A 27,449-nucleotide genomic window follows, 5' to 3' on the forward strand; every position below is an offset into this window, starting at 1 on the left:
ATACTCTGGCTGCTTAATCTCAAAGTATCAATGTGAGGAAAATACTTAGACATTTTTTGGTCTTACCAGTTTTAAAGTAATATTTTGATGGAGAAAATCATACTAGACAAAGTTAAACAGGTAAAGAAGACTTTATTCAAGGATATTGCATTAGGAGAGAGACCCAAACTCAGTCTGAAGTTTACTGAAATGAAGGAAGGGAGGATTTTTAAGTGCCAAGTTCAGAGGGAGAGCACAGGCCCATCTGTGTTTGTTAGTTGGTTTTACTAAAGAAAAAGTAAACTTTCTCATCTTTGCGAGAGGATAGTTTTACAACTTGAAGCAACGTGTTCACCCAAGTTAGGCTTCTACTCTCCTCCAGAAACTGAGGCATAGGGGAGCTATTTCCCTTGATGTTTACATTTCAAAGATATGATGTTCAGGCCTTTGGGGAAAAAAAAATTACTGGGTTGTAAAACTAGCAAGAGGTTTTTAAAAAGACTTAACATCTCAAAAGATTAGAGAAAAAATTACAATTCCATGTTTTTTAAAATGAGTAGTCTGAAAAAAGAAGGGTCAGCTTAGAGTCAGGAAGAATTCTGTCCAAAGTTTAGTGAAATTGAGGCAAATATTAAGACCATCTTGGTCAATTTCAATTTGCATACAACCTGAAACAGTCATATGGAGGAATAGATACCTCTGAGCCAAGAGGTAGCAAGCATAATTACATTATTGTTTCCTGGAAAGGGAAGAATCATGAAGCTAACATTTTAGGAATCCTTTCAGCAACTAAAAGACATAGATCTAAGAACCTAACACTTCCAGGCTCTATGGTCTGGCAGTCTTGCATTTCCTGTGTGTAAAACTAGGTCAAAAGACACTCAACATCCTGCTGTACAAAGTTGGAAGGTGTTTCAAAACTCCCTACTGAATATAATGACCCAGATTTGGCTCTGCTTTGTAGAGGGCAGACAGGATACAAAAATGCCTCTCAGCTGCCACTACCACTTTGGCCTGTGCTCCAATACCTTAAATTTTTAGTTGTGAGTTTACAGAAATGTGTTAGATGAGGAAAATATTTATGGGATGTTATTGGAAAAATTGCAGGCATGGCATAAGACAAGTATCTTGCTTTTTGTCATATGCAATGTAACAAATTATAACAATAGAAAAGGACGAGTGATCAGCTGCGCAGAAAGGGAAGCATGGGAGGTAACTGCACTATCTACCTAACTCAACAGCTAACTAATATCTAAGACTTTTCTTTAAGGAAAGCTAAAAATAAATATATCCCAGAAAACAGAAAAAAAAATGAATGAGAGGGAATAGATGTAAAATTCCAGCTATTTAAGAATATATATATTTTTTAATCTTAAGATTTGAGAAGCTTTGGTGAAACTAAGGAGGATCAACTATGTCAATGATTGATAGTTAATTATTAGCTCTAAAAGCAATGTGTTTAATAGAGATAGGTCAGAGTGTTTTTAAATGATTTAAATGTATAATATTTTATGAACTCGGAAAAATGTGTAAGATTTGAAGGAACCAGATGTAGGTAATTTATCTTATTAACTTAGAAATTAAGGACAAAGTACATGAATAAAGCGGGCTTAGAATGAATGTTTGAGATAAGCTTCAATGATTTTAGTTTAATAGTGTTTGATTGAAAAAATAATCTTTTATAGAATTTTATGTAGTAGAAAATTGTACGTAGTAAGATATGGGAAACACTCTATTTAACTCATCCAACATTTGTTACCCGTAGTCCAAAAAATTAGGTGAGAAGCAATTAGATCAAGTTCTTCAGAGAAATTCAGTAAGAACTAAAACAAACATGTAGGCTTTTAATATTATTATTATTATTGTTATTACTAGGTAATTGGTAAAAATGGCCTTGGTATCATTGAGAGACAGCAATGGTGATAACAGTTCAAAAGAAGTTTTCTTGAAAGAAAAAAGTATACTCATGAAAAGGTTAATACTTAGCAATACGTACAATAGAGTAAAAATCCAGTAAGGTGTTTGTGTCAAAAGAATTTTAAAAAATAATAATTCTTGGAACTATTTGGGATAATAACGAGGTTGTGAAACAATGATGACTACTTTTAAGGTATGAAGTTAATTTCTTTACTTAAAATAAAAGACACCATAAGGTCAATTTTTCCCACACTGTAACAGCTCAGAAATGGAAAGAACATTTACACTGGTGTTAGAGAAATTATGATATACTTAATATGAAGTTCATGTCATTTTTCTAAATTCTTAATTAGCAGTATGAGCAATTTCAAATTTTTTTCTTTTAAGGCTTTCTATTGGGTTTTCTTCATTGTTTTCTGCTAGAAAATCTGTCTGTGATCTTAGCCATTTGTAAAGAGCAAAGGTCCATTTTTGGCAATAGTGTGTGTTTTAAAGTAGTGCTGTTTTATAATTGGTATCTTAAATTGTAAATAAAATACTTAGTTGGAATTCAGATTGTATATCAGTACTTATAAAATTGTCTATCAGTTTTTCAAAATCAAATCATAATTCTGCTAACAATATTTGAGCACTTATGGCATGAAGAGAGTCACAGTGTGTATTAGAAAAAGATACCATGTAAACTATATATATCCATGCTCCTTAGCTTGCAATGGATTTATCTGGATGTGCTACCTTCTTTGTCAGTCAAGGAATACAGTGAATGCATATCACTTTCATGCCATCATAATGTCAAAAAATTGAAAATCAAACCCTGATAAGTCAGGAACCATCTGTATAAAAAACTGGTAGAATATAGTTTAAAATGTCATAAACCTTTAAACCAATTTGGCAACGCACAGGATTATATGGAGCAGGGCGTAATGTAAAAGTTCTTTACTTTTGTTTTTAAAAGTAGCAAAATCTATGTATCACTATACACTTTTTGGCATTCTCAGTTTTGATGTGTCAAATTGACTTAAAAACAGCTTTGTGAGCATTTTCCTATGCCTAATGCATCTCCTGTTCTGTAGTTCCATTTTTCTATTAGGTTGAATAGAAATGAAAACTGAGATATTATTCATTTAATCTTCAATAAGCCTTTGATTCGGGATAGTGAAGTTGAAGTTATTCAGTAGTTATTCTATGAATCATCCTCAGAAGCATGAGGTCAGAGAAGAAAAGATAATTAGGCCTTACAATAACTTATGTTCAAATCACCTAGAGAGGTAGCAATGTCTAGAACTTCCGATATTCCATCCTGAACATTATACATTTTACAGAGGAACACTTTTCTATGCTAAGCATGTGCAAAGCAGAAAAACTAATTTTTTTGAGAATTACATATTTCATATTTCAAATAAGCATTTATAAAATCTTCTTGAGATAGATCACAAATGTGTTGGTCTGCTTTAAATTTATATGGGTACACAGATATATATTCAAAGCCTCTAAATTTCTTAATGCTGCCCAATCAATGAGGTAAAAGTTACCTTAAAATGATCAATAGTAAGTTGTGGACTCTGTTACTGGAATAGGAACGTCAGAACATGAATTGACTGGTATTGTCTCTATCAGATTTGTGTACTTTTATAGAGTATCAGTTGTGACAGGAGTTCATTGAAGTGACTCATAGCTGTCTTGCTCTCAAAATAGTTTGAATAGCTTAAACCGACTCTCATATTGCTATACAGTGGTTCAGTGCAGGTTTGGTTCATAGTTTCTCCCCATCTAATGCTAGCTCCCTTTAGGTAGCAATGGTGCCTGACAATTCAAGTATATTAATGCCTGACGGTCTTTGTCCTGTGAATACACTGAACAACTCTCAAGTTTTACTATATTTATATGTCTACTATTTACTATGCCTTATGATGAGGTCTGAAAAACAATATGCCGAATTGTACGTGTTCCTTGCCTTTAAGGGTCTTCAAATTTATCACTAAATACAAATTTTTGTTATCTTATTTTGGTATAAACATACCTTTTGAGATATATATATATACATAAACTATATATTTGATATATATTTGATATATGTACTATATATATATACACACACACATATCGCCTAGTATTTCCTCATTTAAGAATAGAACCAAATTTTGAAAACAACAGATATTGATTTTGAATCCACTTGCACACACATTAGGATTTGAATCACAACCAAAATTGGATGTTCACATTTTGAAAAGAAAAGAAAAACTATAATATATTTGAAAAGGATGCACTGAGGTTCACTGTATTTTTCAGTTGCTTTTAGACTGATAGAAATTTCCTCCTAGTTTATCTCTTACATAGTCCCTACTATCCTGACATACTTGAAAATATACTGTGTTCATTGATGTGTAAGAAAATAGAGTTCTAACAAATACGGGAGATGGAATTGCAAGGTTACTAACAAAATTTCAGTTCCTGTAGAGAACTGATAAGGACAAAGTTTAAATAAAGGAAGCTGTCCATCTAGTAGTGGTATTAAGAAGAGGGGTAGGAAATTAAACTGCCAAATGGCAGACCTTTAATCATATTGAAGTGTTAACTTCCTTGTGAAAAAAGGTTGTGTGCCACTGAAGTTAATTAAAGTCTTCGTACATGCTAAGAAATGTTAAGATAGCTTCTGCTTACTGCCAAACATTTGAATGAAATAAATATACACACATAGGGGCTGAGATATTTAATGTCCTGCTTTAATATTAAAAAGTGTATATCAACCTGGACTTTACCATTTAAACTCCTTTCAGAATTTTTATTGTAATTAAAAGTAAATTATTGTTTCATTTTTATTACTGGTTTAATTCAAGTGGCATGAATTATGCAAGCACATTACGACATTATTAGTTTTAAACTTAAGGCTTTTAATAGATGGAAAATTCTATTCTCGATTTACGAAACTGAGTCTTCAAAGACTAGTTTTATGTATTATTATTACCCATTGTTTAAAAGTATAGATTTAAGCAATTTTCAGAGGATGTTTAAACAACCTGTATATTCAATTAAAAAAGTAATGAAAATAAAATCAATAACATAATTTGTATGTCACCATCAAATCCTTACCTTTCCATCATTTTAGCAGGAAACCTTGTTTCATTTGTGCGTATATATGTTTAAAATTGTGTGTGTGTGTGTGTGTGTGTGTGTGTGTGTAAAACATTGAGTACTATCATATAAAACGAATTTGGGAAAAAATATTGTGCCAAAATAGACAGTAAAAACGATTTCTATTTTGTGACTGTTATGAAGCTTTTTATTGTTGTTATTGAACAGTGTTTTGGCTTTGTGCCATGAGGCTTAATAGAGAGACTGCAAAAGAAATAGCTATGTGACTTTTAATATTTAGGAGTAAGGGTTATGTATCTATCATAGTGTAAGTCACAGTTATTTTCTGGGTTTCGAAGTAAGAAAAATCTCTCGGGTCCCATAATCAACTTTACTTTCTTAAACAATCTGTTTGGATTTTATTTTTCTGTTGCTCTCAGTCTTATAATTGTTTTCATTTTCCTTTACTTTGTTAAAAGCTGGGAATTGGATCATTGAATTGAATTCAGTCACCACTCTTCCAAATGTTCAGGGTACCTGCTATGTATTTTCCTACTTTAATCATAAGGTTCACTATATTTTCTTAGGATTTTTCCACCTGTACTTTGAAAACACTTATACACTTTATTCCTTTGTATTTGTAAGTGTGGTGTGTAGAATTTGATACTAGATATCCACGACCTATTTTGACCTTCCCTTGAATTGATATGCAACTACCACTCAGTGTGATGTGGGCAGCCCAAAGTTCATTCTGATTCTTGGACATTTATTCTAATTGGCATGCACCTATTTCTTGCTTCTTATTAAGTACTTGAAATATCTCTTGGGCTTCCCCACTTTACAGTTATGGATCTTGGTCAAATTACTTAACTTTCTGAAGTCTTAAGTTTCCTTAAATGTAAGAAAGGGAAAATAATAGTCTTTAAGTGAAAGGGTTACTTTAAGAAGTAAACTTGTAAAATTAAACTAGGTTAGCATAAAGTTTAGCATGTAGCAAACACTCAATTATGATGATTATGCAGAATATGTGATTTTATAAGTTCAAATCCTTTGCACAATCTTTCATAAGAATAAAAATAACATCTGAGAACTGGGAGCATATATTCACTTTGCTTATCAATCATTTATTAATTTTGAGTCCAATTTATTATATGTTTCAGCATTATAATGTGTTTTTTAATTCATATGTATGATTTGGTATACCTATATAATGGTGCATTTTTTAAAAAAACAGCTTATAATTGTGCTACCTTGTGTATTTGAGATGGATTTTTATTGTGTATTATATTCATGATTTTGTCATGTTTTATCTTAATTGGTCCTTAGAGCAATATTCTGAGATAGGTAGGTAGTCAACATCATATTGTCAGATACAGAAATGGCACCTTAGCTACATGTCAACAAAATTATTATAAGATGTAAAATAATGGGCTAATTTTTCCATGGACATTTTGACATCTTTTCTACTAGATCTAGAGTTATTCAGCATTCTGTCTGCTTAATACGAAAGGCAGTGCTACTCATAATTACTTATGTCATTGCCACATTGAGTGAAAAGCACGACTTTCCATTGACCTAGTAACAACTGCCATCATATATATTTTTTCTTACAATTAATATTGTTGTATATCAAATCATGAGTAGCCTGAAGAAGTTATATAGATGATACCCAAATGGAGAATTGTGATTGATGCTTCTTGGCACTATTTAAAATGTCATCCTCAGACTTGCACATTCATAATGTCATAATTTTAAGTTTAATTTTATTTTATCATATTTATCTAAAGATGAATCATAAAAATATTACAATATTCAATTAGTAGCATTTTCCAGAATTTTCCGTGCAAATCTTAGCTATGCCTCACAATATTCAACTTTATCTTATAATTTAAGCAACTGAAGCACCAATTTCCTAAATGCTTTTAAATAATACTTTTATTTGAAAACACTATTTTACTTCCATTTTAACTATTTGTTAATATCTTCCATTTAAAGTTTGGTAGAGCTGATATGATTTGCTGATAGTGTGGGGGAAAACAAGCAAATAAAAACAAGCAAAACAATCCTGTCGTTGCACCCTTCTTAAGACTTCTGCAAATTACCATTTTGCCATTTTTAATGAAGAGTTCACTTTCCCATTATGCTTGGCAAAGGATGCTTATAATGGGAACACTAAGCACTTTAATTTTAAACACTTTGTCTCCTTCAGTTGAGGGATATTAGTGCAATCCAACCAGGAATACACATTTTAGCCGGAAGTGGACTGCATGCTGATGACTTTCTGAAGGAATACCTTGGTCACTGATTCCTTTGGACTGTGAACTTGAGTTTTAGTCTCTGCATATTCTGGCTATTATTGCACTCCTGTCACAATACTCAACCAGAGAAAATGTCCTAGTCAAATGGCACTTACATGAGTCTGATGAATCTGTCCCACCTCATATTTTTTTCTCTACAGAAATGTTTAGGTGTGGTGAGAGGAGAGGATAACGCAAAATAAAAGTCAATAAAGAAATTCTAAAGACTGGTAATGGGATTCAGTCTTACAAGAAAAATATAAAAACTATTTTGCATTCGTCTAAAATATAAGTTTATTCCTGATAGATCCATGCCTGAAAAATGTAAATACTACTTGGAAATATATGTCATTAATTATTTTCATGTATTTTCCTGGGCTATGCACTCTGCTTTCTGATTAATGAGCATTTTTGATTAACTGACAAATTTGACTAATTCAAAAATGATGTAATAGGACTTTTTGGATTATTTTTATGAATTACTATTTTACTTGCCAAATTCAGTTAAACAAAATATATTTAGAACCTTATAATCAAACCCCCTTGCTTACATTTATTTAACTTGTTTTCCACATCTTAAAATGGCTTCAAAGTGCACTATCCAAGTGGGGAAATAACAGTTATATGACCTATGACATAACTCAGTGTGCTGGGTAGTGTTTTCGGAAAGAATTTCATACTTATCGGAAATGCTGTATCTGTATGCCCCGTTGGTAGCACTCTGTAACTATTGCACTTCCAGTTCACTGGGGCTAAGAAATATTGATTTTAAATATGGATTGTGAGATGTGAAGCTTTCAAGAAAGGCATGAATGTTCGCAGTCAGAAAATAAAAGTGGTGATCTCTAAAAATGACTTATAATGGTAGCAGCAAGGTAAGGAGGTAACATATGAAGCGTATTTTGGAAATCACATAGAGCCTCATAAAAAATTACCTGTTAAACAAAAATAAAAGAATCTCTATCAACACAGAAACTCAAGAGTGAAGAGGAAGAGGGTATGGTGGACTCACAGAGGGCAGGATGGTAGAACTCACAATCTGGACAGAATGTCAGATAAAATATATCAAAACTGCCAACATTTTTCTTTCTACATCAAATCCACCCAAGTTACTGTATAAAATATTTAAGCATCTCAAGATGGAAGAGCTCTGCAGATAACTTCAATATAACCTGGTTCTACAGAAACATGCTCCTACTGACATACTTACCCCTTTCTATCTCCATTCTAGTTTCCTGATGAAGTAGAGTACGGCAGAAGAAAACAAATTCAGCTATTTACATAAGCCACCAAGTTATGGCTTTTGTCCTAGTTTCATTTCTAAATATCCATGGTGTATAAGGCTTTATAAATCAAACAGAAAATACTTGGAAAGACATTCAAATTCAAATAAAAACACCTATGGTATAATTTTCACAATAAGTAAATGTCTTAAAACTCTGTTTGTATTCATAGAAATGACATACCAATTAGTTTTTCTTCTCAGTCACCAAGACAAAGAGGTAAGCATAATCAGTTATATTACAAACTAAAGGCAAACATTTTCCTCACCATAAACATGGGTGTTGTTATATTAAAATCTGAGAGAAATATTTCATTTGAGTATTTATACACACACACACACACACACACACACCACTGTATACGCTACTTTAGACATCTTCACTATTTAGCCAAAAGTGGATATAACAATGAATTATAGAACTGTTGCTTCTGTTGGCTGATTCAAGTTCAAATTATTTTGTCCAGGAGCACAAGTCTCAAATAATTTCACACATTAAGCAACAGAATATTTAAATCTGAAAATCAAACTCGAGTTCAAAGTACAATTAATTTAAAGGGAATTGAATTGTCTCTGCATGTTCTACATAAAGGTATCCTAAATTAAAACAATGACCAAAAGGACATATCTGTGATAAGTCTGGTGCTTAGTTAGACACATTATTTTACTTAAGTAAAGATTTAAATAACTTCTGTGACCATGAGTTAATCATTTTTTTTTTTTTTCACTGCTCTTACAACCAAAATTTCCTCGAGTGTTGCATGACATGCTATTTTAGGTTAAACTCCATAGAAAGTAGTAAGAGTGGGAAAAAAATCTATGGAGTTGATTAGGTACAGAGTTATAAAGCATAGTAAATTTGAAGATAAGACATGTACTCTGTTGTTAAAGTTGAGGGAGCTTAACACCTGTGTATCGATGTGAGTCAAGAGAATGTTGCTTTTTCTCTGAAAATGATTCCTTGTTCTTTTCAAATGATGGATATATAATTAGAGTAGCCCTAAAGCAATTTAAGTAAATTTGAGCTACTGGCATGTTTAATTCTTACCTATCACACAGTGGACTTTTATAGGAGTAAGGTGGACAGATAGAAATTAAACGAATAATGGCTTGGATTGTCACAGCTACTTTTGAACTGCTCTTTGCATAACTTTTTCTCACTTTTTAACAGTTTCTCTTGAACTCTGAGATGTATTTAGTACTCAAAAAACAAAACCATGTCTTTCTTGCGACTGGAAGGCATGTATGACATGGTTTATAGATTAATTAGTTCTAGGATTATAGAATTTCATAGGTAGAACTTGTATTCTGTTTTCTAAAATCAGTTTGCTGTAATTTTTAGAAGATAACTAGGATTTTAGAAGATAACTAGGACCTGAGAGAGAGGAGGCCAGAGTGCCAATAAGGTGGTACAAGTTGGCAATAAGGAATAATTTGATGATAGCAAAATTCTAAATTGCGGTAAAATTTAAATTCCTTTAACTGTTAAAAATATGTGTAAATTGCCTAAACCAAATCCTTTTAACTCTCTTTCCTTTTTTGAAACATTTATTCAAAAAATTCTATGAAATTATTGATATAAATAATTAAATATACCAATAAATGATGGGGAACAGACAAATTTCCCATGTAGAAGAATTCGAAAGTATTTATGCCAGTTATTCCATCCTTATGGAGATAGAGTACAACTCCCCTCTCCTTAAGTGTAGGCTGTGCATAGGGACTTTTTTCCAGAGAATACAGTATGTAAAGGTAATAAAGAATAACGTTACAGTGGAGAAACCTGACATACACTACCTCCACACATGATCAAGATGACTGTCACCAATGATAAGTCACATTGATAATGTTTCTTTAATAGCATGTGATGAGACAGAAACTTCATTCATAACCCCAGTCTAATAATAATCAGCAAAATATCAATTGAGGAACATTTTATGAAATATTAAATTAGTACTCCTCAAAACTGTCAAAGTCATCAAAAAAAGGAAAGTCTGAAAACTGTCACAGAAAAGAGTTGCCTAATGAGACAGAATGAGTAAATGAGATGTACTATTCTGTATGGTATCCTGGAACAGAAAAAGGACATTAGGTAAGAAAAGAAAAAAAAAATCTATGAAATGTGAATGGAGTACAAATTTTAATTGATAGTAATGTAACAACATTTGTTCATTAATATAACACATATATGCATGTAAGATGTTAATAATGGGGGAAACAGGTATATGTTATATGGAAAAATCACTGTACTATCTTCACAATTTTCTTTTAATCTAGAAGTATTTTCATATAAAACTATATTTTAAAAATACCTATGAGTTACTAAAAATATCAATTTTGAAGTTTGAATTTCTAGAGTGACATTGACATTGTTTCTCTCTTTTTCAATTTAACAGAATGATGATAGATAAATTTAATTTACTTTGTGAATTTTATAGGCAGTTTTTGCACTTGTCTGGTAGAATGCACATTTCTAAAACAATATTTTTGGAAATATGCATTTCTAATATAACATATTTTGTAGATGAAATATAGATACTCTGTGCATTTGTTAATAGGGGATGATGTGTCTAATAAGAAATAGAACCATATCAATACATATTCTTCTATAAACTTCACTTTTTCCTTCCCATTCTATTTTATATATTTTTATGTCGATGAAGTACAAATTCAAATATCTTATAGAAAAACACAGTTTAAGTCTACTCATACATATTTGGAAGATTTAGTGGCCTTAGCATTTACTTAAGATATAATTGTGGATAAATGTAGCACACCTTATTGGTACTCTATTCAAAAACTATTCCCCGTTTAGTCCCCCAGTTGAATCAAAGGAGGGTGACTCTTTTTATAAGCAGTTTATAGGATCAAAACCAATGATTTGTATTTCACTCCTTTCCTAATGATTGAGTTAGGCATGATTATGTGACACAATTTTTGCCAGGGCAGCTTGGAGAAAAATTTCTGGGGATTCTTTGGTAAAAGTTTCTTCACTGATGTAAGAGATATATACATACATAAATAGTTCCTCTTCTGCTACATGTTTTCCTGTCTGAATCTGAAACCTGAAACTATGGCAACTAAGACAGAAATTGAGGAAGTCACTTGAGGAGATGCCTGTTTCCTGATGATGTGTCGACCCTCTCAATTAGTTAACTCTGGAGACAAAGCTCCTCTGGACTTGCTAAGAGAGATTATAAACATTTCATTTTTATTTGAAAACAATCTCTAAAAGTTGGCTGTTATTAGAAACATCGACTTCTTAGGTATCTCAAGTTTAATATGGCTATTGTGTATTTTTAACCCAGTTTTCTATGGCACCTAATTAAAAACATGTAGGTTATCCCTTTTAGTAAGCTTATTTGAGAACGTTATGCCTTGAAATCAACTGTGAATGAAAATGTAGAATTACTTTTCTTTCCATTAGTAGTTTTTGTGCTTTTTAAAAAGTTAACTTTTAAGTCAAATACTTGGCTACCCTTTTTCTTTTTACATCTAGGTCTGTCTGAGCAATGGCCAGGTTACAGATATAAAGAAATATAGCATGCATGAGGTAGCTTAATTTATGTGCATTGAAGCTTGACGCCGGCTAATATTCCATTTGTGCCTCTGGCTTTAACAAATAGATTCTTTCATTGGATACATTCCAAGTTTTAGAAAATACAATATTAAAACTATTTGAAAAAAACAATGGTTATAATACTCAAATTAACCTCCAAAGCTAGCAATAAATAAAAATATTATTCTATGGATATCTTGTGAAAATTCTTTGTTTTCTTTTTTGGGGAAATAATTAAGAGATGCTCTGAAAAAATTCTGTCTGAATTATTATGAAGTGTATTATTATCAAGGGTTTGAATTTAGACTGAATAAATGTGTTTCAAGAAAATATTGTAGTAAAAACCCTGTAAGTATGTCTACTGCTGCTGAATCTTTTTTCAAGTATTGATCTGGGAAGGTAAAAATACACACACATATAAAGAAATATAGTAATATACTTTTCCAATATAAATGGTCAATCATATGCCATTTGCCTGGACACCCAAGCCAAACTATGTGGAATCCTCTGAGATTTTATTCCTTGCTGTCCACATCTAGTATTCATTTTATCAGTCAGAGTCCCATCAGAAAACAAATGAAACACTGAAAGAGCTTAAGGGAAGAGAGCATAATAGAGATATCAATATGGGTCAGAATGTTCAGAAAGAGTGATGGAAACACACAAGAATTAGCCACAGTGATGGAGTAGGAAGATCTTCTCACACATACACACACACACACACACACACACACACACACACACACACACACAATTTTGTATGGCAGGCTCAAATTTTTAAGATTATATTAAGAATATGTTTTTCATATGCTAGGTTGGTGCGAAAGTAATTGCAATTTTCTCATTGAAAGTAATGACAAAAACCACAATTACTTTTTCACCAACCTAATAATAGCATATGTGAATTGTCATGACTATAATCATGTTTAATATATTGCAAACATTCAGAAAAAATTATTGGCCAGGCATGGTAGCTCACACCTGTAAATCTCAACAATTTGGGAGGCCAAGGCAAGAGGATGGCTTGGGACCAGGAGTTCTAGACTAGCCTGGGCAACATAGCAACACCTAATTGCTACAAAAATAAAAATAAATAGCCAAACCTAATGGTGCATACCTGTAATCTCACCTATGTGGGAGGCTGAGGCAAGAGGATAACTTGAAACCGGGAGTTCAAGAAAGCAGTGAGCTATGATCATTCCACTGCCCTTCAGCCCGGATGACAGAATAAGACCTAGCCTCAAAAAGAAAATAAAGGAAAACAAAGAAGAAGAAAAATCACACAACCCTCAATGTAAATTATAATATCGTATATTTGTTTGATTTTTATTTGCATTTAAGCACTCAGAATATGTTTCTATCTACTTGTCAACTCAAATCATTTATTAAATATATTTTGAAAATACAGTTGAGTATTCTTTTTAATGCTTTATTGATGAATAATCGAGATATAATAAACTGTACATACACAAAGTGTATAATTTGATATGTTTGGCATATGTATATACTCACCAGAAATTAATGAATATATCTATAATCATCAAATGTTTTCTCATGTCCTTTTGCAATCTATCTTGTTGTCCTTCCTTATCCCCACCTAGTACATAAGCATCAGTGATCTGATTCCTTACACATCAGAGTTTTTGGGACTTTCAAGAATTTTGAAGTTAATCATAGAGTTTGTATTTATTTTCTGTCTGGTTTCTTTCACTCAGCCTAATTATCTTGCACTCAACATAATTAACCATGATATTTCATAATCAATAATTATATTTTATTATTATTATGAACTATTCCATTGAATAGACATACTCCAATTTTGTTTAGACATTTACCTGTCAATTAACATTTTAGTTTTTTCTAGCTCTTGGCCATTGCAAAATAAATTTTCTGTAAACATTCATGTACAAGACTTTGTATCAGCATATTCTTCCTTTACTCTTGAGCAAACACATAGGAGCAGAATGGCTGAGTCATAGGAGAGAGAAAACTGCAAAATTGTTTTCTAAAGTAGTTTTACCATTTCACATTTCCACAAGCAGAACTAGTAAAGGTGTTGTGGTATGTCATTGTGTTTGTAATGTGCATTTTCTGAAGCACTGAAAATATTAAGCATTTTTTGTTCATACGTTTTCTTTTGTGGGTTGTCTGTATAAATCATTTGCCCAGTTTTTTGTTTTAATTTAGTTTGAAAATTTTTTAAATATTCTATATATAATATTTTATCAGATATGATTTGGAAACTTTTTTCCTGGTTTATGGTTCATCTTTTTATTCCTTTAATAATACATCCTACAGTGGCTTTTTTTTTTTTTTCTTTTAAATAGAAGCAGGGTCTCATTCTGTTACTCAGGCTGGAGTGCAGTGGCATGATCTTAGCTCAGTCTTGCAGGGAATTGTATGAAGTCTAGTTTCTCAATTTGTTCTTTGAGAAATTATGTTTTTGATATTTTATCAAATAAATTTTTAATTAACAAAGTTTGTTTATAGAAGTTTTATAGTTTCTGGGCTCGGTGGCTCACGCCTGTAATCCCAGCACTTTGGGAGGCTGAGGCAGGTGGATCACAAGGTCAGGAGTTTGAGACCAGCCTGGCCAACATAGTGAAAACCCGTCTCTTCTAAAAACAGAAAAAAATAGCTAGGCCTGGTGGCAGGCGCCTGTAATTCCAGCTACCTGAGAGGCTGAGTCAGGAGAATCACTTGAACCCAGGAGACGGAGGTTGCAGTGAGCCGAGATCGCACCATTGCCCTCCACCCTGGGTGACAGAGCGAGACTCCATCTCAAAAAAAAAAAAAAAAAAAAAAAAAAAAGTTTTATAGTTTAATGTTTGAATTTGATTCGTGATCCATTTTGAGGAAATTTTGTATATCATTTGGGGTATGCATCAAATACAAGTTTTCATTTTTGTACACATATCTGACTCATTCAAAGCCAATCCTTTCTCAAATGACTTACCTTTGTGCCCTTGCATAAACTTTGCAATCAGTCTTAAAATCAGATAGTGCTCTTATTCTCACTTTGTTATTTTTCAAAATTGTTTGGACTATTGTAGGTCCGTTGCATTTCCATATGAATTTTAGAATCTGTTTTGCAATTTTCACAGGATTTACTGAGATTCTAAATGTGATTGTTGTGCATCTATGGATTAATTTGGGGTGGAATGAAATCTTAGCAATACTGATCTTTGAGCTTCTGAGCACAGCATATCTCTACATTCCCCTACCACCTCAGGACTTCTGATTAGAATGCTATGTTGGATGATCCCCCAGACTAACGCCCAGTTCAGTGATGAACTAGGAAAGTCCACAAGACTCACCATATAGTTTTACCAATGACTATGAATTGTTATGGCAAAATAATACATAACAAAATCAGAAAAGGTAAACGACCTATGGGGTGAGGTCCAAAGGAAACCAGGTACAGACTTCTAAGGGTTCCCTTCCAGTGGATTCCCACTGAACATACTATTTTACCTTCAAAGAGTTGTGACAAAGTGTGTGAAATGTCAACCAAGGAAGCTCACCAGAGATTCAGTGCCTGGAATTTTATTAGGTGTTGATCGCACAGGCCTCTGTCTAACACAGACCAAAATTTCAGACTCCCAGAGAGGAAAACTGTGTTCAGCATATACCATATTGTTTGTACAGTTTAGGCACAGTGAGTCAATTTTTATCAGTTACTGATGAGAATCCTCTTGAAATCTAAGTTCTCAGATACCAGCTGGAGCAAACCTTGAAAGCAGGCCTTTCAGAGGATAGTAGTGGTTCAGGCCTGCTGTGCTCATTCTTTTCTCCATAAATTATATTAAGAGAAATAGTTAATTGGATTACAGGAAGTCATCCTCCCAATGTTCTAAAATCATAGTAAAATGAAATCTGTAAAAACCGTGCCATCAGCATGTAGGCCTTCCATCTGATTTTCTCTCAATATCTATGCTAAGACACATGCAACCGTCTTCTTGACAACTTTACTGAACAATATAGGCAAATTTCCCCTGAGATTTTAAATCAAAACAATATGTTGAAGGTGTATATGAATAAAAGAGAGTTGTAATCTGTTTAAAATTAATAACAGCTTTTAATGTGTTCCACTTATTTTCTCTATTTTAACTTTATTTTTATAACAGCAAGTACACTTTTTTTAAAAAAAACTAAAATCGTTATACAAATATAAGTTTCTGTAACCTATAAAATACTTTTTGCTCAATCTTGCTATGGTATTTCATAAACCTTAAAATATATATCAATAGTTAGTTCTGATGTAATTAATCTTAAAATCATTCAAATCCATATGAATACCTCAACTTCAAATGAAGATCTTGACAATATTATTGTATGATAATGTTTTTGATAATGTAAAATATAAACACCTCAAGGAATTTTATTGCTATAAGTATCTCCTCTAATAAAGTGACTTATGCTCCTCAACCTTCTACTTTTTGATAATATCTCCACAGCAAGGTTTTGTAAGTTAAAATTAAAATTTTAGAATTTTCAATAACTTTTAATTTTTATTATTGGTGTTGTGTTCTCTTTTTATATCAAAACTAGAATTTATGTATCTAATTTAAGTGGAAATTAATATATAATAAAAATGCTTTCATATTACTCTAATAAGTATATTTTCCAACTGTTTTCTGCAGTGTATCTGTTCTTCTTTTTCCTTCATCAACTCACTTTTATGCTTGGAGGCATGCTTTAGATTTCTTTATTGTCTTCCTTTCAGTGAAAGTCATAAACAAAACATAATAGTCTTTTTTACCTATTAACCATGTTGTCATATTTGAAAGCAAAGGTATCTATCACCCAACAGATCATTCTTTAATTATAAAAAAAAATATGAAGAAATCTGTAAGATACTGCCTAAAACATTCTATGACACTTAAAGCCACCAAAATAGGGCACACTGACATCATGAGCCTCTTGATCATGATGGAGAAGGGCAAAAGATCACCTAAATGGTGTCCCTGCAAAAAAAAAAAAAAAAAAAAAAAGAAAGAAAACACTATAATCTAATAAAGGGGAAATAATATAAGTCCAAAAGGAAGGATTCTACGAAACAACTAGTATGGATTCTTTACCAACATAAATATTACAGACGAAAAAATGTCAAGGGAACAGTTCTAGATAAAAGGAATCTAAAGGAACATCACAAGTAAATGTAATGTATAATCCTTCATGAGATCTTGAATTAAAATAAATAAAGCTACACAGAAAACTATTTGAATATTTGGGAAAGTGTATGTCATAGCAAATATATCAATTTCATATGTGATAATTATATTGTCACTTCACTGGAGAATACCTTTATTCTTAGATGATGCATACTGAAGCATTTAGGGGTGACATGTGATGGCTGAAAGTAGCTCTCTACTAATTTTGCAGCTACAACATAAATACACACATACACATACATATGGCAAAATATTAACACTGGGTGAAGCCAGATGAAGGGTATATGGGTGGGTTTTGCAAATTATTATAGGTTTAAAATTTTTCAGAAAACAAAATTTGGTATGGAAAACAATAGTTATTATGCATAAAGGACTTTCTTAATAAATATTCTGTCCAAAAGTTTTGAAAGTAGATAACATTTTTATTATGTCGTAAAACTATTCATGATGAAAAGGAGAAACTTAAGAAAAAATGGCAGTAACATCACAATGTTAAAAAATATCCACAAATTGGCAATAATATACTTTCAAATTTCAATTAAATAGCAGCATAATTATAGTTAGATAAAATTACATTTTTCCTAAAGCCTTATAGTCAAATATCAAATTTAGTGCAACCTGCCTTCCAAGTTCACACATAAACTAAGATAATGCTTATATGTAGGCACTAATGTCTGACATTGATTATTAAAAGCTGCAATGTAGGCTTTACTAAGGCAAAATATATATATATATATATAAATGAAACAATTCAAACTTTAGTCAAATTTGGAAGACTCAGAAACATGAAAAAAACAGGATATTATTTTCTCAGGTTTAAAATTCTTAAGATTTTCCTTTTAGAATAGTTTCAGTAAGATTGGCACCAACTCTTCTTTGAATGTCTGATAGAATTGAGCTTTGACTCCCTCTGGTCCTGGAATTTTGGGGGAGTTTTTTGTTTGTTTGTTTGTTTGTTTGTTTTTTTACTGTTTCAATCTCAGTAGTTGATAATGATCTGTGCAGAGTTTTTATTTCTTGCTGATTTAATCTAGGAGGATTATGTATTTTCACGAATTTATTCATCATCTCTAGATTTTCTATTTCGCACACATAAGGTGTTCATAACAGCCTTGAATGATCCTTTGTGTTTCTGTAGTATCAGTTGTAATGTCTCCCATTTCATTTTTAATTGAGGTTATTTGGATCTTCTCTCTCATTTTCTTGGTTAATTTCACTAACGATTTTTTTTTTTTTTTTTTTTTTTTTTTTTTTTTGAGACGGAGTCTTGCTCTGTCGCCCAGGTTGGAGTGCAGTGGCACGATCTCGGCTCACTGCAAGGTCTGCCTCCCAAGTTCACGCCGTTCTCCTGCCTCAGCCTCCCCAGTAGCTGGGACTACAGGCGCCCGCCATCACGCCCGGCTAATTTTTTGTATTTTTAGTAGAGACAGTGTTTCACTGTGTAAGCCAGGATGGTCTCGATCTCCTGACCTCGTGATCCACCCGCCTCGGCCTCCCAAAGTGCTGGGATTACAGGCGTGAGCCACCGCGCCAAGCTACAATTTTCTTTATATTTTCAAAGAACCAGGTTTTTGTTTCATTTATCTTTTGAACTGCTTTTATTTGTTTTAATTTCATTTAGCTCTACTCTGATCTTTGTTATTTATTTTCTTCTGCTGTGTTTGGGACTGGTTTGTTCTTGTTTCTCTAGTTTCCTGAGGTGTTACCCTAAATTCTCTATTTGTGCTCTTTCAGACTTTTTGATATAGTATTTATTGCTATAAATTTTCCTCTTAGCATCACTTTTACTTTATACTACAGGTTTTGATAAGCTGTGTCATTATTATCATTCAGATCAAATAATTTAATTTCCATCTTGATTTCATCATTGACCCTAAGATCATTCAAGAGCAGATTATTAATTTCCATGTATTTGAGGTTTCCTTTTGGAATTAATTTTGAATTTTATTCCACTGTGGTCTGAGAGGATACTTGATACAATTTTGATTTTCTTAAATTGATTGAGACTTGTTCCTGGTCTATCTTGGAGAATATTCCATGTGTTGATGAAAAGAACATATATCCTGCAGTTTAGGGGCAGAATGTTCTGTAAATATTTGTTAAATCCATTTGTTTTAGGGTATAGTTTAGGTCCATTGTTTCTTTGTTGACTTTCTGTCAACAAAGACCAATTATTCTTAGGTTTAGCCATTTAACGTATTTCAATATTTCTTGGAGGCTTTGTTAATTTTTTAAAAAATTCATTTTTCTTTGGCTTCATCTGATTGAGTTAATTTGGAACTCAGAGCATAAATACATATTTTGGGTTAATTACGATTAAAATTAAATTATATAAAGATAGAGTAAGATTTGAAGAAATTAATAATGAAGACAAAATGTAAATATTATTAAAATCTCTTAAACAATCTTTGTGTCAAAACTGCTGTTTATGAATGTATTAAAATTCTGTGATGTCAGTAATTCCTATGGGAGAAATTTCTAGAAGTAAAAGTTGCATAAATTATTACAAAGTGGTGAGTAAACCGTATGTTAGATATGTCAAAGGTATTAGCCATGAATTCGAATCTTCATTGAAGTTAAAAAAATAAGGTTATACAAAAAAGTAGATATGCTAAAGAGAGAATTAGTGAATGCAAAATATGAAACACTTACAGACATGAAAAGAAAGAGAAAATTCAGTGTACCCCTAAGGAATAGACTGTAAGAGAAAATGGAGGAAGCAAAGGTAGAGGTGAAGAATGATTTAAATAAAAACGGGAATAATTTCCAGCGTTAGTGAAAGTGCATATATTCATATTCAGTAAGATGAGTGATTTCTAATAAAAATTAATAAAAATTATACTCCTTAAAAATCCTATTAATATTACTGCATATTGCTTATTAACAAAAATTATACTTAGAAATCATTATTTAATTAGACAATCCACTTAAAAGTTTAATTTTATAATATAGAACAGAAGACAAAAATAAACAACATATAATATGAAAAAGTTTACACAATTACAGGTACTGACTAATTAGAATACACTTCCTATGTGTTTTCCATTCACTTGGGTTTTATTAACTCCTATAATTAGCTGTTATAAGAGAAGGAGAGAAGATGCACATCATAATTGCCTTGGTCTGGTAGTAAAACACATCCTGCTCCTCATGATCCATTGACAAGAGCTTGTTAGATGTCACACCTAACTCAAGAGAAATGTAGTCTGACCCTATGTTCAGAAAAAAAAAAAAAAAAAATTACTGGAGATATTTGTCATGAAGAACTAGTAGGCTGTGCCAGAAAAGTGGACTAAACCAGTTCTGAGATTGTATAACTTGTAAAACTCACTCAGATACAGATAGTAAATCTAAATGATAATAAAACCATTGAACACATTGTATTACTAATTAAATTGTAACTCCAGATGGTTAAGTCCATAAAACTTCAAAGATAAGTTCTATAAACATTTGACAAACAGATCCCTTTAAAAAATTATTCTGGATATTAGAAAAACAGAGGAAACACTAAAGCACTAAAGAGTTTTTTTGTTTGTTTTTGTTTTTGTTTTTTGTCTTAAAAGGGGAAAGAAAAACAAAGAAAGAAAAAATTAAAAACGGAAATTATAGACAATTTTAAACATGAGTACAGTGGGTTAAATACAGTACTACCAACCTGCAACACATGCATTTATAAATGTGCATACATGTATTAATTATCCACAAATAGATATTTTATATTCAGATACAATTATATACCTTGTCAGATACTTAGCGAATCTCTGCTCTCCTAAGTTTGTACGCATATATTCTGCACCTTACTTTTCTCTCTATTTTCCTTATTTCACAATCAAAGGAAGAACTACCATTTCTGCTAGTATACAGATGTATCGAAACTGCATTTCTATCTACTGAGTGATTTTGAATATTACGTGAAATACGAAATGCAAAATTCTTAAAACAATTGGTGACCTTTACCGAGTTATATTTATCTTGATTATCAATCTCAGTTTAGATCTGTTCTAGAAGATTGTCCTAATGTTTTGAGTAATATTATGATACATATTATTTCATGTTTTAAAAAGAGTTTCATAATTATCTTTGCTTATGTTTAGGCTGCTTGGAATTAAAAGAGGACACCATTGAGAACCTTCTTGCTGCAGCATGCCTTCTTCAGCTTCCACAGGTGGTGGACGTGTGCTGCCACTTCCTCATGAAGCTTTTGCATCCATCTAACTGTTTAGGAATTCGAGCCTTCGCAGATGCTCAAGGATGCATTGAATTAATGAAGGTGGCCCACAGCTACACAATGGTAAGGAAACTTAATCTTTTAATAATGGAGACATACTCTGTGTTATCAGAGGTAAAAATAATTACTGGCATGGCATTAGCAAGTTTTTAAAGTTTAAAATGAGTTTTCTATGCTTGGCACATTTTTTATTTTGAACTATAGTGTACCATAATGTATATTCTAATTTTAAAAAACACATTCTTTACTGGATTTATTGTTCTTTTGTAGATTTATTTTTTATTTCATTTTACATTTATTGGTTTATTATAAACGATATTGCAAAGGATACAGATGGAGAGATGTGTAGGGTGAGGTATGAGAAGAGGGGTGCACAGGCTCCAGGCTCTCCCTGGGCACACCATCCTCCAGGAACCTCCACATGTTGCAATCAGGAAGCTTCTTTATGGCTTTATGCACACTTAACAGGCAATACAGATAGATAGATAGATAGATAGATAGATAGATAGATAGATAGATAGATAGATAGATAGATAATTAATAAAGCTATTTAAACTGATTTTCAAAATTGCCCCAGGCCTATATACCTTTGTACATTCACTTCCACAGCTTCCCTTTTATACACTTTTTCCGCATTTTTCAAACCTCTCCATCACAGCATATTACATTGAGTGTGGCTATGCCAGTATAATTTTATGGAAAAAATTTAAGCCTATTTTATATGTTTTCCCTTTTATTCCCTGTATGTGTGTGTGTGTATATATATATGGATGTGCATATTTAACAGCTTTATAGAGAATCTAAAAGTCATTTCAATTGTACAGTTTAAATTTGTGTACTTTATAGCATGGAATTTTTAAAATATTAGTTCCACTCTAGGATAAAATAACCAGTTATAAGTCTCATACCCATCATATTACCTATCCTAGAAATAATCATTCTAAAAGCACTGAATTAGAGTGAGTGCCTGGCGGAGAGGCCCTATATCAATGCTACCCATTTCTACTGTGATATTATTAATATTATTAATGTTTTCATTGTTATTATTGAAACAACCAGTAAAGTCTTATGGAAATTTTTCTGTCCAACTCAAAGAAAGAATTAAAATGAGATAAATATTGTTAAGCTTTATGGTTGCTATTTATTTCAAATTGAACACTTTTTCTAATCGCTAATGAGTCAACCACTTAAAAGTATTCTGATTGCCATTTTGAAACAGAGTTTCAAAATTATTTTCTTTTTCCTTTTTAATCCTTTAAGCAGATTACTAAATTAAATGAAAATATAGAAATAACAGGATGAAGATACATGATTTGTAATTCTATTGTCAAATCCTTCTTTAGAAGTTTTCCATGACAGACACGATGCTACCTTTGAAATTATATGAACCATAGCAAATCAAGGTAAACAAATAATTCATCAACCAAAATATCAAAGTCCAACTGCCACCGTTTAATTAGGCACATTTCATTACCTTTAGGAGCTCCTGGCTTAACTAAGCCAAAGAACAATATGACTCCATATCCAGAGGGATAATGGTCCCTTCTGGTCTAATTTCAAATTATTAATTTAGTAATGAAAATGTTTTCCTTGCAGCTGCTTGGACTGTTCTGCAATTTATCACACAATAGTAACACATGTTTTTCTTCAGAGACTTTAAAATGTATGCTTCATAGGAAAATATATTTAAAACAGAAATATAGAAGATTTCTAAGGTACTCAACATTCTGAATGACTCTATATTAATTTATTTCTTAGACTGTGACATATAATATCTGCTGAAATTTAAATGATTTCGAATTATTTTGAAAATCTGGTGCACTGGTATTCTATAGATGTTTACGGTAACTATTTTACAGAAAAATTACTGACCACTTTTCTTCCCAGATCTATATTGTCCCTTCAGTTCCAGCAGTTTAAAATGAGTGTTTTGCATCTGATAATGTGATTTCTCATCACATATTTGCCTCTGATCCTTGTCCAATCAGGCATATGTTCTCATCTAATCTACCCAATCTGTGCTTTGAAAGCAAACATATTGTGCTGTTTTTTTGTTTTTTGTTTTGTTTTGTTTTTTGTTGTTGTTTTCTCCTTAACTGCTTTAACAGCAAATCATTCCATGTATTCTACTGCATGCAGAATAGAATTAACTTCTCTCTTGACTATAATTATTTGTCTGATTGCTTAATACATAAGTAACACTTCTAAAATTTTTAAATTTCTTGCCCAAACTCTTTAGATATAAACTTGATCTTCAGAGACCAAAGGTCTGGTCTACCCAGAACTTAATTTGCTGCTTGTGTTTCTCTTCTTCATTATTTATCATCTTTCCTTTGGCAATTTCACTTATGTATTTGGCTTCAGCTACTGATTTTGTGCAAATAATTCCAAAATCTTTCGGGAAGGTGATCCAGCTTGGCAATGAATCATGTGCAAAATAATGGAGAATTTTGATTGCAAGCTCAATATCAGGTAGAAGTGTAAAATTAATTCTGAAACATTAATGTAACTATGTCTGCATGAATATAGAGATAGTGCCAAAATAACATCACTGAAGGAAATAGTCTCATTGTACTCTTATATTACATTATGAAACCTGTGCTTAATTCTGGATATAACATTTTAAAAACAATCGAGAGTGGCAAACGGAAACAGATTAGAATAACAAGAATAGTAAATTTTATGTGATTGTGTACTATGAAGAAAAGTTGAAAAAATGGCTGCCTATGCCAGAATAAAATTAAGGCATGACAATGGCTGTCATATATTTAATAGAACGGACTTGTGTTCAAAGCAGTGGTGTTTAAGTGTTTCTCATTCTGTTTTTAAATTTATTTTACTAATGCAATTCTCTGTTCAAATTAAATATTATATCAAAGTATCATTTTCGAATTGATCTGCTTTGGGTAAAGATGGACAAAAAGTCCAGAGTCTCCTTCCATCTCCCGATCTTTCCTTGCCTGCTGAGTTTATTTCCACTGATCAGCATTGCTACTTCCCTCCAAAGTCAGCTCTGCCTTTTGGAGGACACACGTGGAACATTTTTATCCAGCAATCCTTTCTCTAGACGGTTCTGGGTTAGAACTTACCAATAAGAGGCATTCATATAAGATATGAAAGCTAGAAGAGAAGCAGCAGCCATTATTCTCCACAGGCAGTTGGAGGAAGATGTGTAGGCAAATGGAAAAGTAAAATAACTTACAAGCGAGTTATCAAAGCTATTGACCCCACTGTTGTAGGCTGACATCATTGTTGGGAGGCCTCTGGAGGTCCTTGAGGAATGCAGTGTCTTTGCAGAGTGCTTTTGAGAAAATTCATGTTGAAATGAAGTTTGAAATCTTTAGTAGAAACTTCCCTGACCTTCATAGTTTTTTCAATGGCTGTTTAAACCTTCAATTCTCTATTCATATCTTTTAAACTTAGAACATTGAGTGTTTTATTTTTTAATTACAAAAAATATTCAGAATATACCCCAACATAGCATGTATGTTCAATCTCCATATATATACACATATATATGTATGTGTGTGTGTATATGTGTGTGTGTGTGTGTGTGTGTGTGTGTGTATATATTTTTTTTTTTTTTTGAGACAGAATATCACTCTGTCGCCCAGGCTGGAATGCAGTGGCGTGATCTCAGCTCACTGCAACCTCTGCCTCCCAGGTTCAAGCAATTCTCCTGTCCCAGCCTCTCAAGTACCTGGGACTACAGGCGCTTGCCCCCACACCTGGCTAATTTTGTATTTTTCGTAGAGATGGGGTTTTACCTTGTTGGTCAGGCTGGTCTTGAACTCCTGATCTTAGGTGATCTTCCCACCTTGACCTCCCAAAGTGCTAGGATTACAAGCGTGAGTCATCACGCCTGGCTTCCATATTCTGATATACATAGTCCTCCATACCTAGCTTCTAAGCTGCTACCCAGACATTTTTTCTCAATATTAGATGCAGTTGCTCTCATTCCTGCTAAATATGTGTTGTATAGTTCCTTCACTGTTACTTAACTCAGATATTTCTCTTGTTGGAATCATTATCAAATTCTGAATAATCCTTCCCTGTTTCTAGTTCAAGTTCATTCATGCCAAAGAAATATCTTTAAACTTCTCATGGCATTACCTCTTACAATTGAAATCTTAGTATTCCTTTCTTTAGGATTGTGTTATATCATCATAAACTTTCTTATACAATTAATTATTTTTATTTCTTCGTGACTAGTCTTTACAAATACATTGCAGATTTCTTTATGACAAGAGAAGAAGCCTTATCCGTTGAATTTTTTTATTCCATCAAAGTGTCTAGTATCTTGTAATACGTTCATCAATTTCCTGTTTCCCTTGGGTACTTTTGTAGAGCTTTCTTTAATGTACTCATTCAACAAGACTACAAGTGTGTGCCTTTGACATTTTTTTAAAATCACATTTTCTGCTATTATTTTCCCTGTTCATACAGTTCTAGTCACATTGACCTTCTTACTGTTTTTTGACGACACTAAGCATAACTTCACTTGTGGAGTTGTGTGCTTTTTCTTTCTTCCCTCTGATGGAAATACTCTTTTGCCAAATATTTATATCTGTTTCTTCTCTACCTCACTGAGATCTCTGTCAAATGTTACTTCCATAGAGACCCATTCTCTGAAAACTCCATGTAATGTGCCAGTACCTTCAAAACTCTCTATTCCCTTACACACCTTTACATTGTTTAAGGTACTTATTTAGTTCCTGGCTTTACAATATATATTTGTTTTTGTTTTTGTTGTCTACCTGCCCAATTAATATATAGTAGCTTCTTGATAACATTAAAAAACACTTTTATAACATAAGTGCCTAGATAAATCTCCATATATACTATTAATTACTAAATGAATAAGGGAAGGTATAGTGACTATTGACTGCTATGTACCAAGTTCCCTGGGTGCTACCAGTAGGTGGCATAGGGAATGCAGTGGTGAACAAAATAGAAATGATATTGCCCTTAGAGTCAAGGTTAATATATTGAATGAAAACAAATTATCGTTACAAATTATAACTGTTTATGCCTATATATGTGTGTATGTATAAATGTGTGTGTATATATATGTGTGTGTATGTATATATATGCACACACATTTATACATACACACATATATAGGGGTAAATATATATATATATCTTGTGTGTATATATATGTGTGTGTATATATATGTGTGTGTATGTATATATATACATATATACATATAAATACATATGTATTTATACATACACACACATATATAGGCATAAATATATATGTGTGTGTGTGTACATATATATATGTACATATAGATACACACACATATATATACAAATACACACGGTAAATTTTACAAAGAAAATTTATAAGGGGCAATGGGAACTCTAGGCCAGGCCCGGTGGCTCACACCTGTAATTCCAGCACTTTAGGAGGCCAAGGCAGGCGGATCATGAGGTCAGGAGATCGAGACCATCCTGGCTAACACAGTGAAACCCCATCTCTACTAAAAATACAAAAGAAAAAAAAATAGCCAGGCGTGGTGGCGGGCGCCTGTAGTACCAGCTACTTGGGAGGCCCAGGTAGGAGAATGGCGTGAAACCGGGAAGCGGAGCTTGCAGTGAGCCGAGATTGAGCCACTGCACTCCAGCCTGGGTGACAGAGAAAGACTCCATATCAGGGGAAACAAACAAACAAACAAACTCTCTCTCTCTCTCTCTCTCTCTATATATATATATATATATATAGCAATGGGAGCTCTCCCATAAACCAGAAAAATACTCTTTAAATAAGTGAAGTTTATATGAATTGTAAAAAATGAGGTAGAATTAGTCAGGTATAGATTTGGTTAAAAATGTTCATAACAGAAGAAAATGGATGTGCCAATGATCTGAAGTGGGAAGGCAATTGTTCTGCTTAATGAAATTCAAGGTAGATGGGCTGGTGGAGAGGGACAAGA

The 27,449-nt window shown here is 32.4% G+C and overlaps 1 protein-coding gene across 2 annotated transcripts in view; it reads left to right on the forward strand.

The window, feature by feature from the left end:
* The window catches only part of LOC105489954 (kelch like family member 1), a 437,149-nt gene that overhangs the window by 173,599 nt on the left and 236,101 nt on the right, over positions 1-27,449 (forward strand). For both annotated transcript variants that reach the window (XM_071081257.1, XM_011755115.3), the window contains exon 4: positions 21,375-21,571. In XM_071081257.1, the coding sequence (XP_070937358.1) occupies positions 21,375-21,571 (197 nt within the window). The remainder of the gene's footprint in view (positions 1-21,374; positions 21,572-27,449) is intronic.

The sequence above is a fragment of the Macaca nemestrina genome, chromosome 16 (genome assembly GCF_043159975.1).
Source record: "Macaca nemestrina isolate mMacNem1 chromosome 16, mMacNem.hap1, whole genome shotgun sequence".
Taxonomy (NCBI): domain Eukaryota; kingdom Metazoa; phylum Chordata; class Mammalia; order Primates; family Cercopithecidae; genus Macaca; species Macaca nemestrina.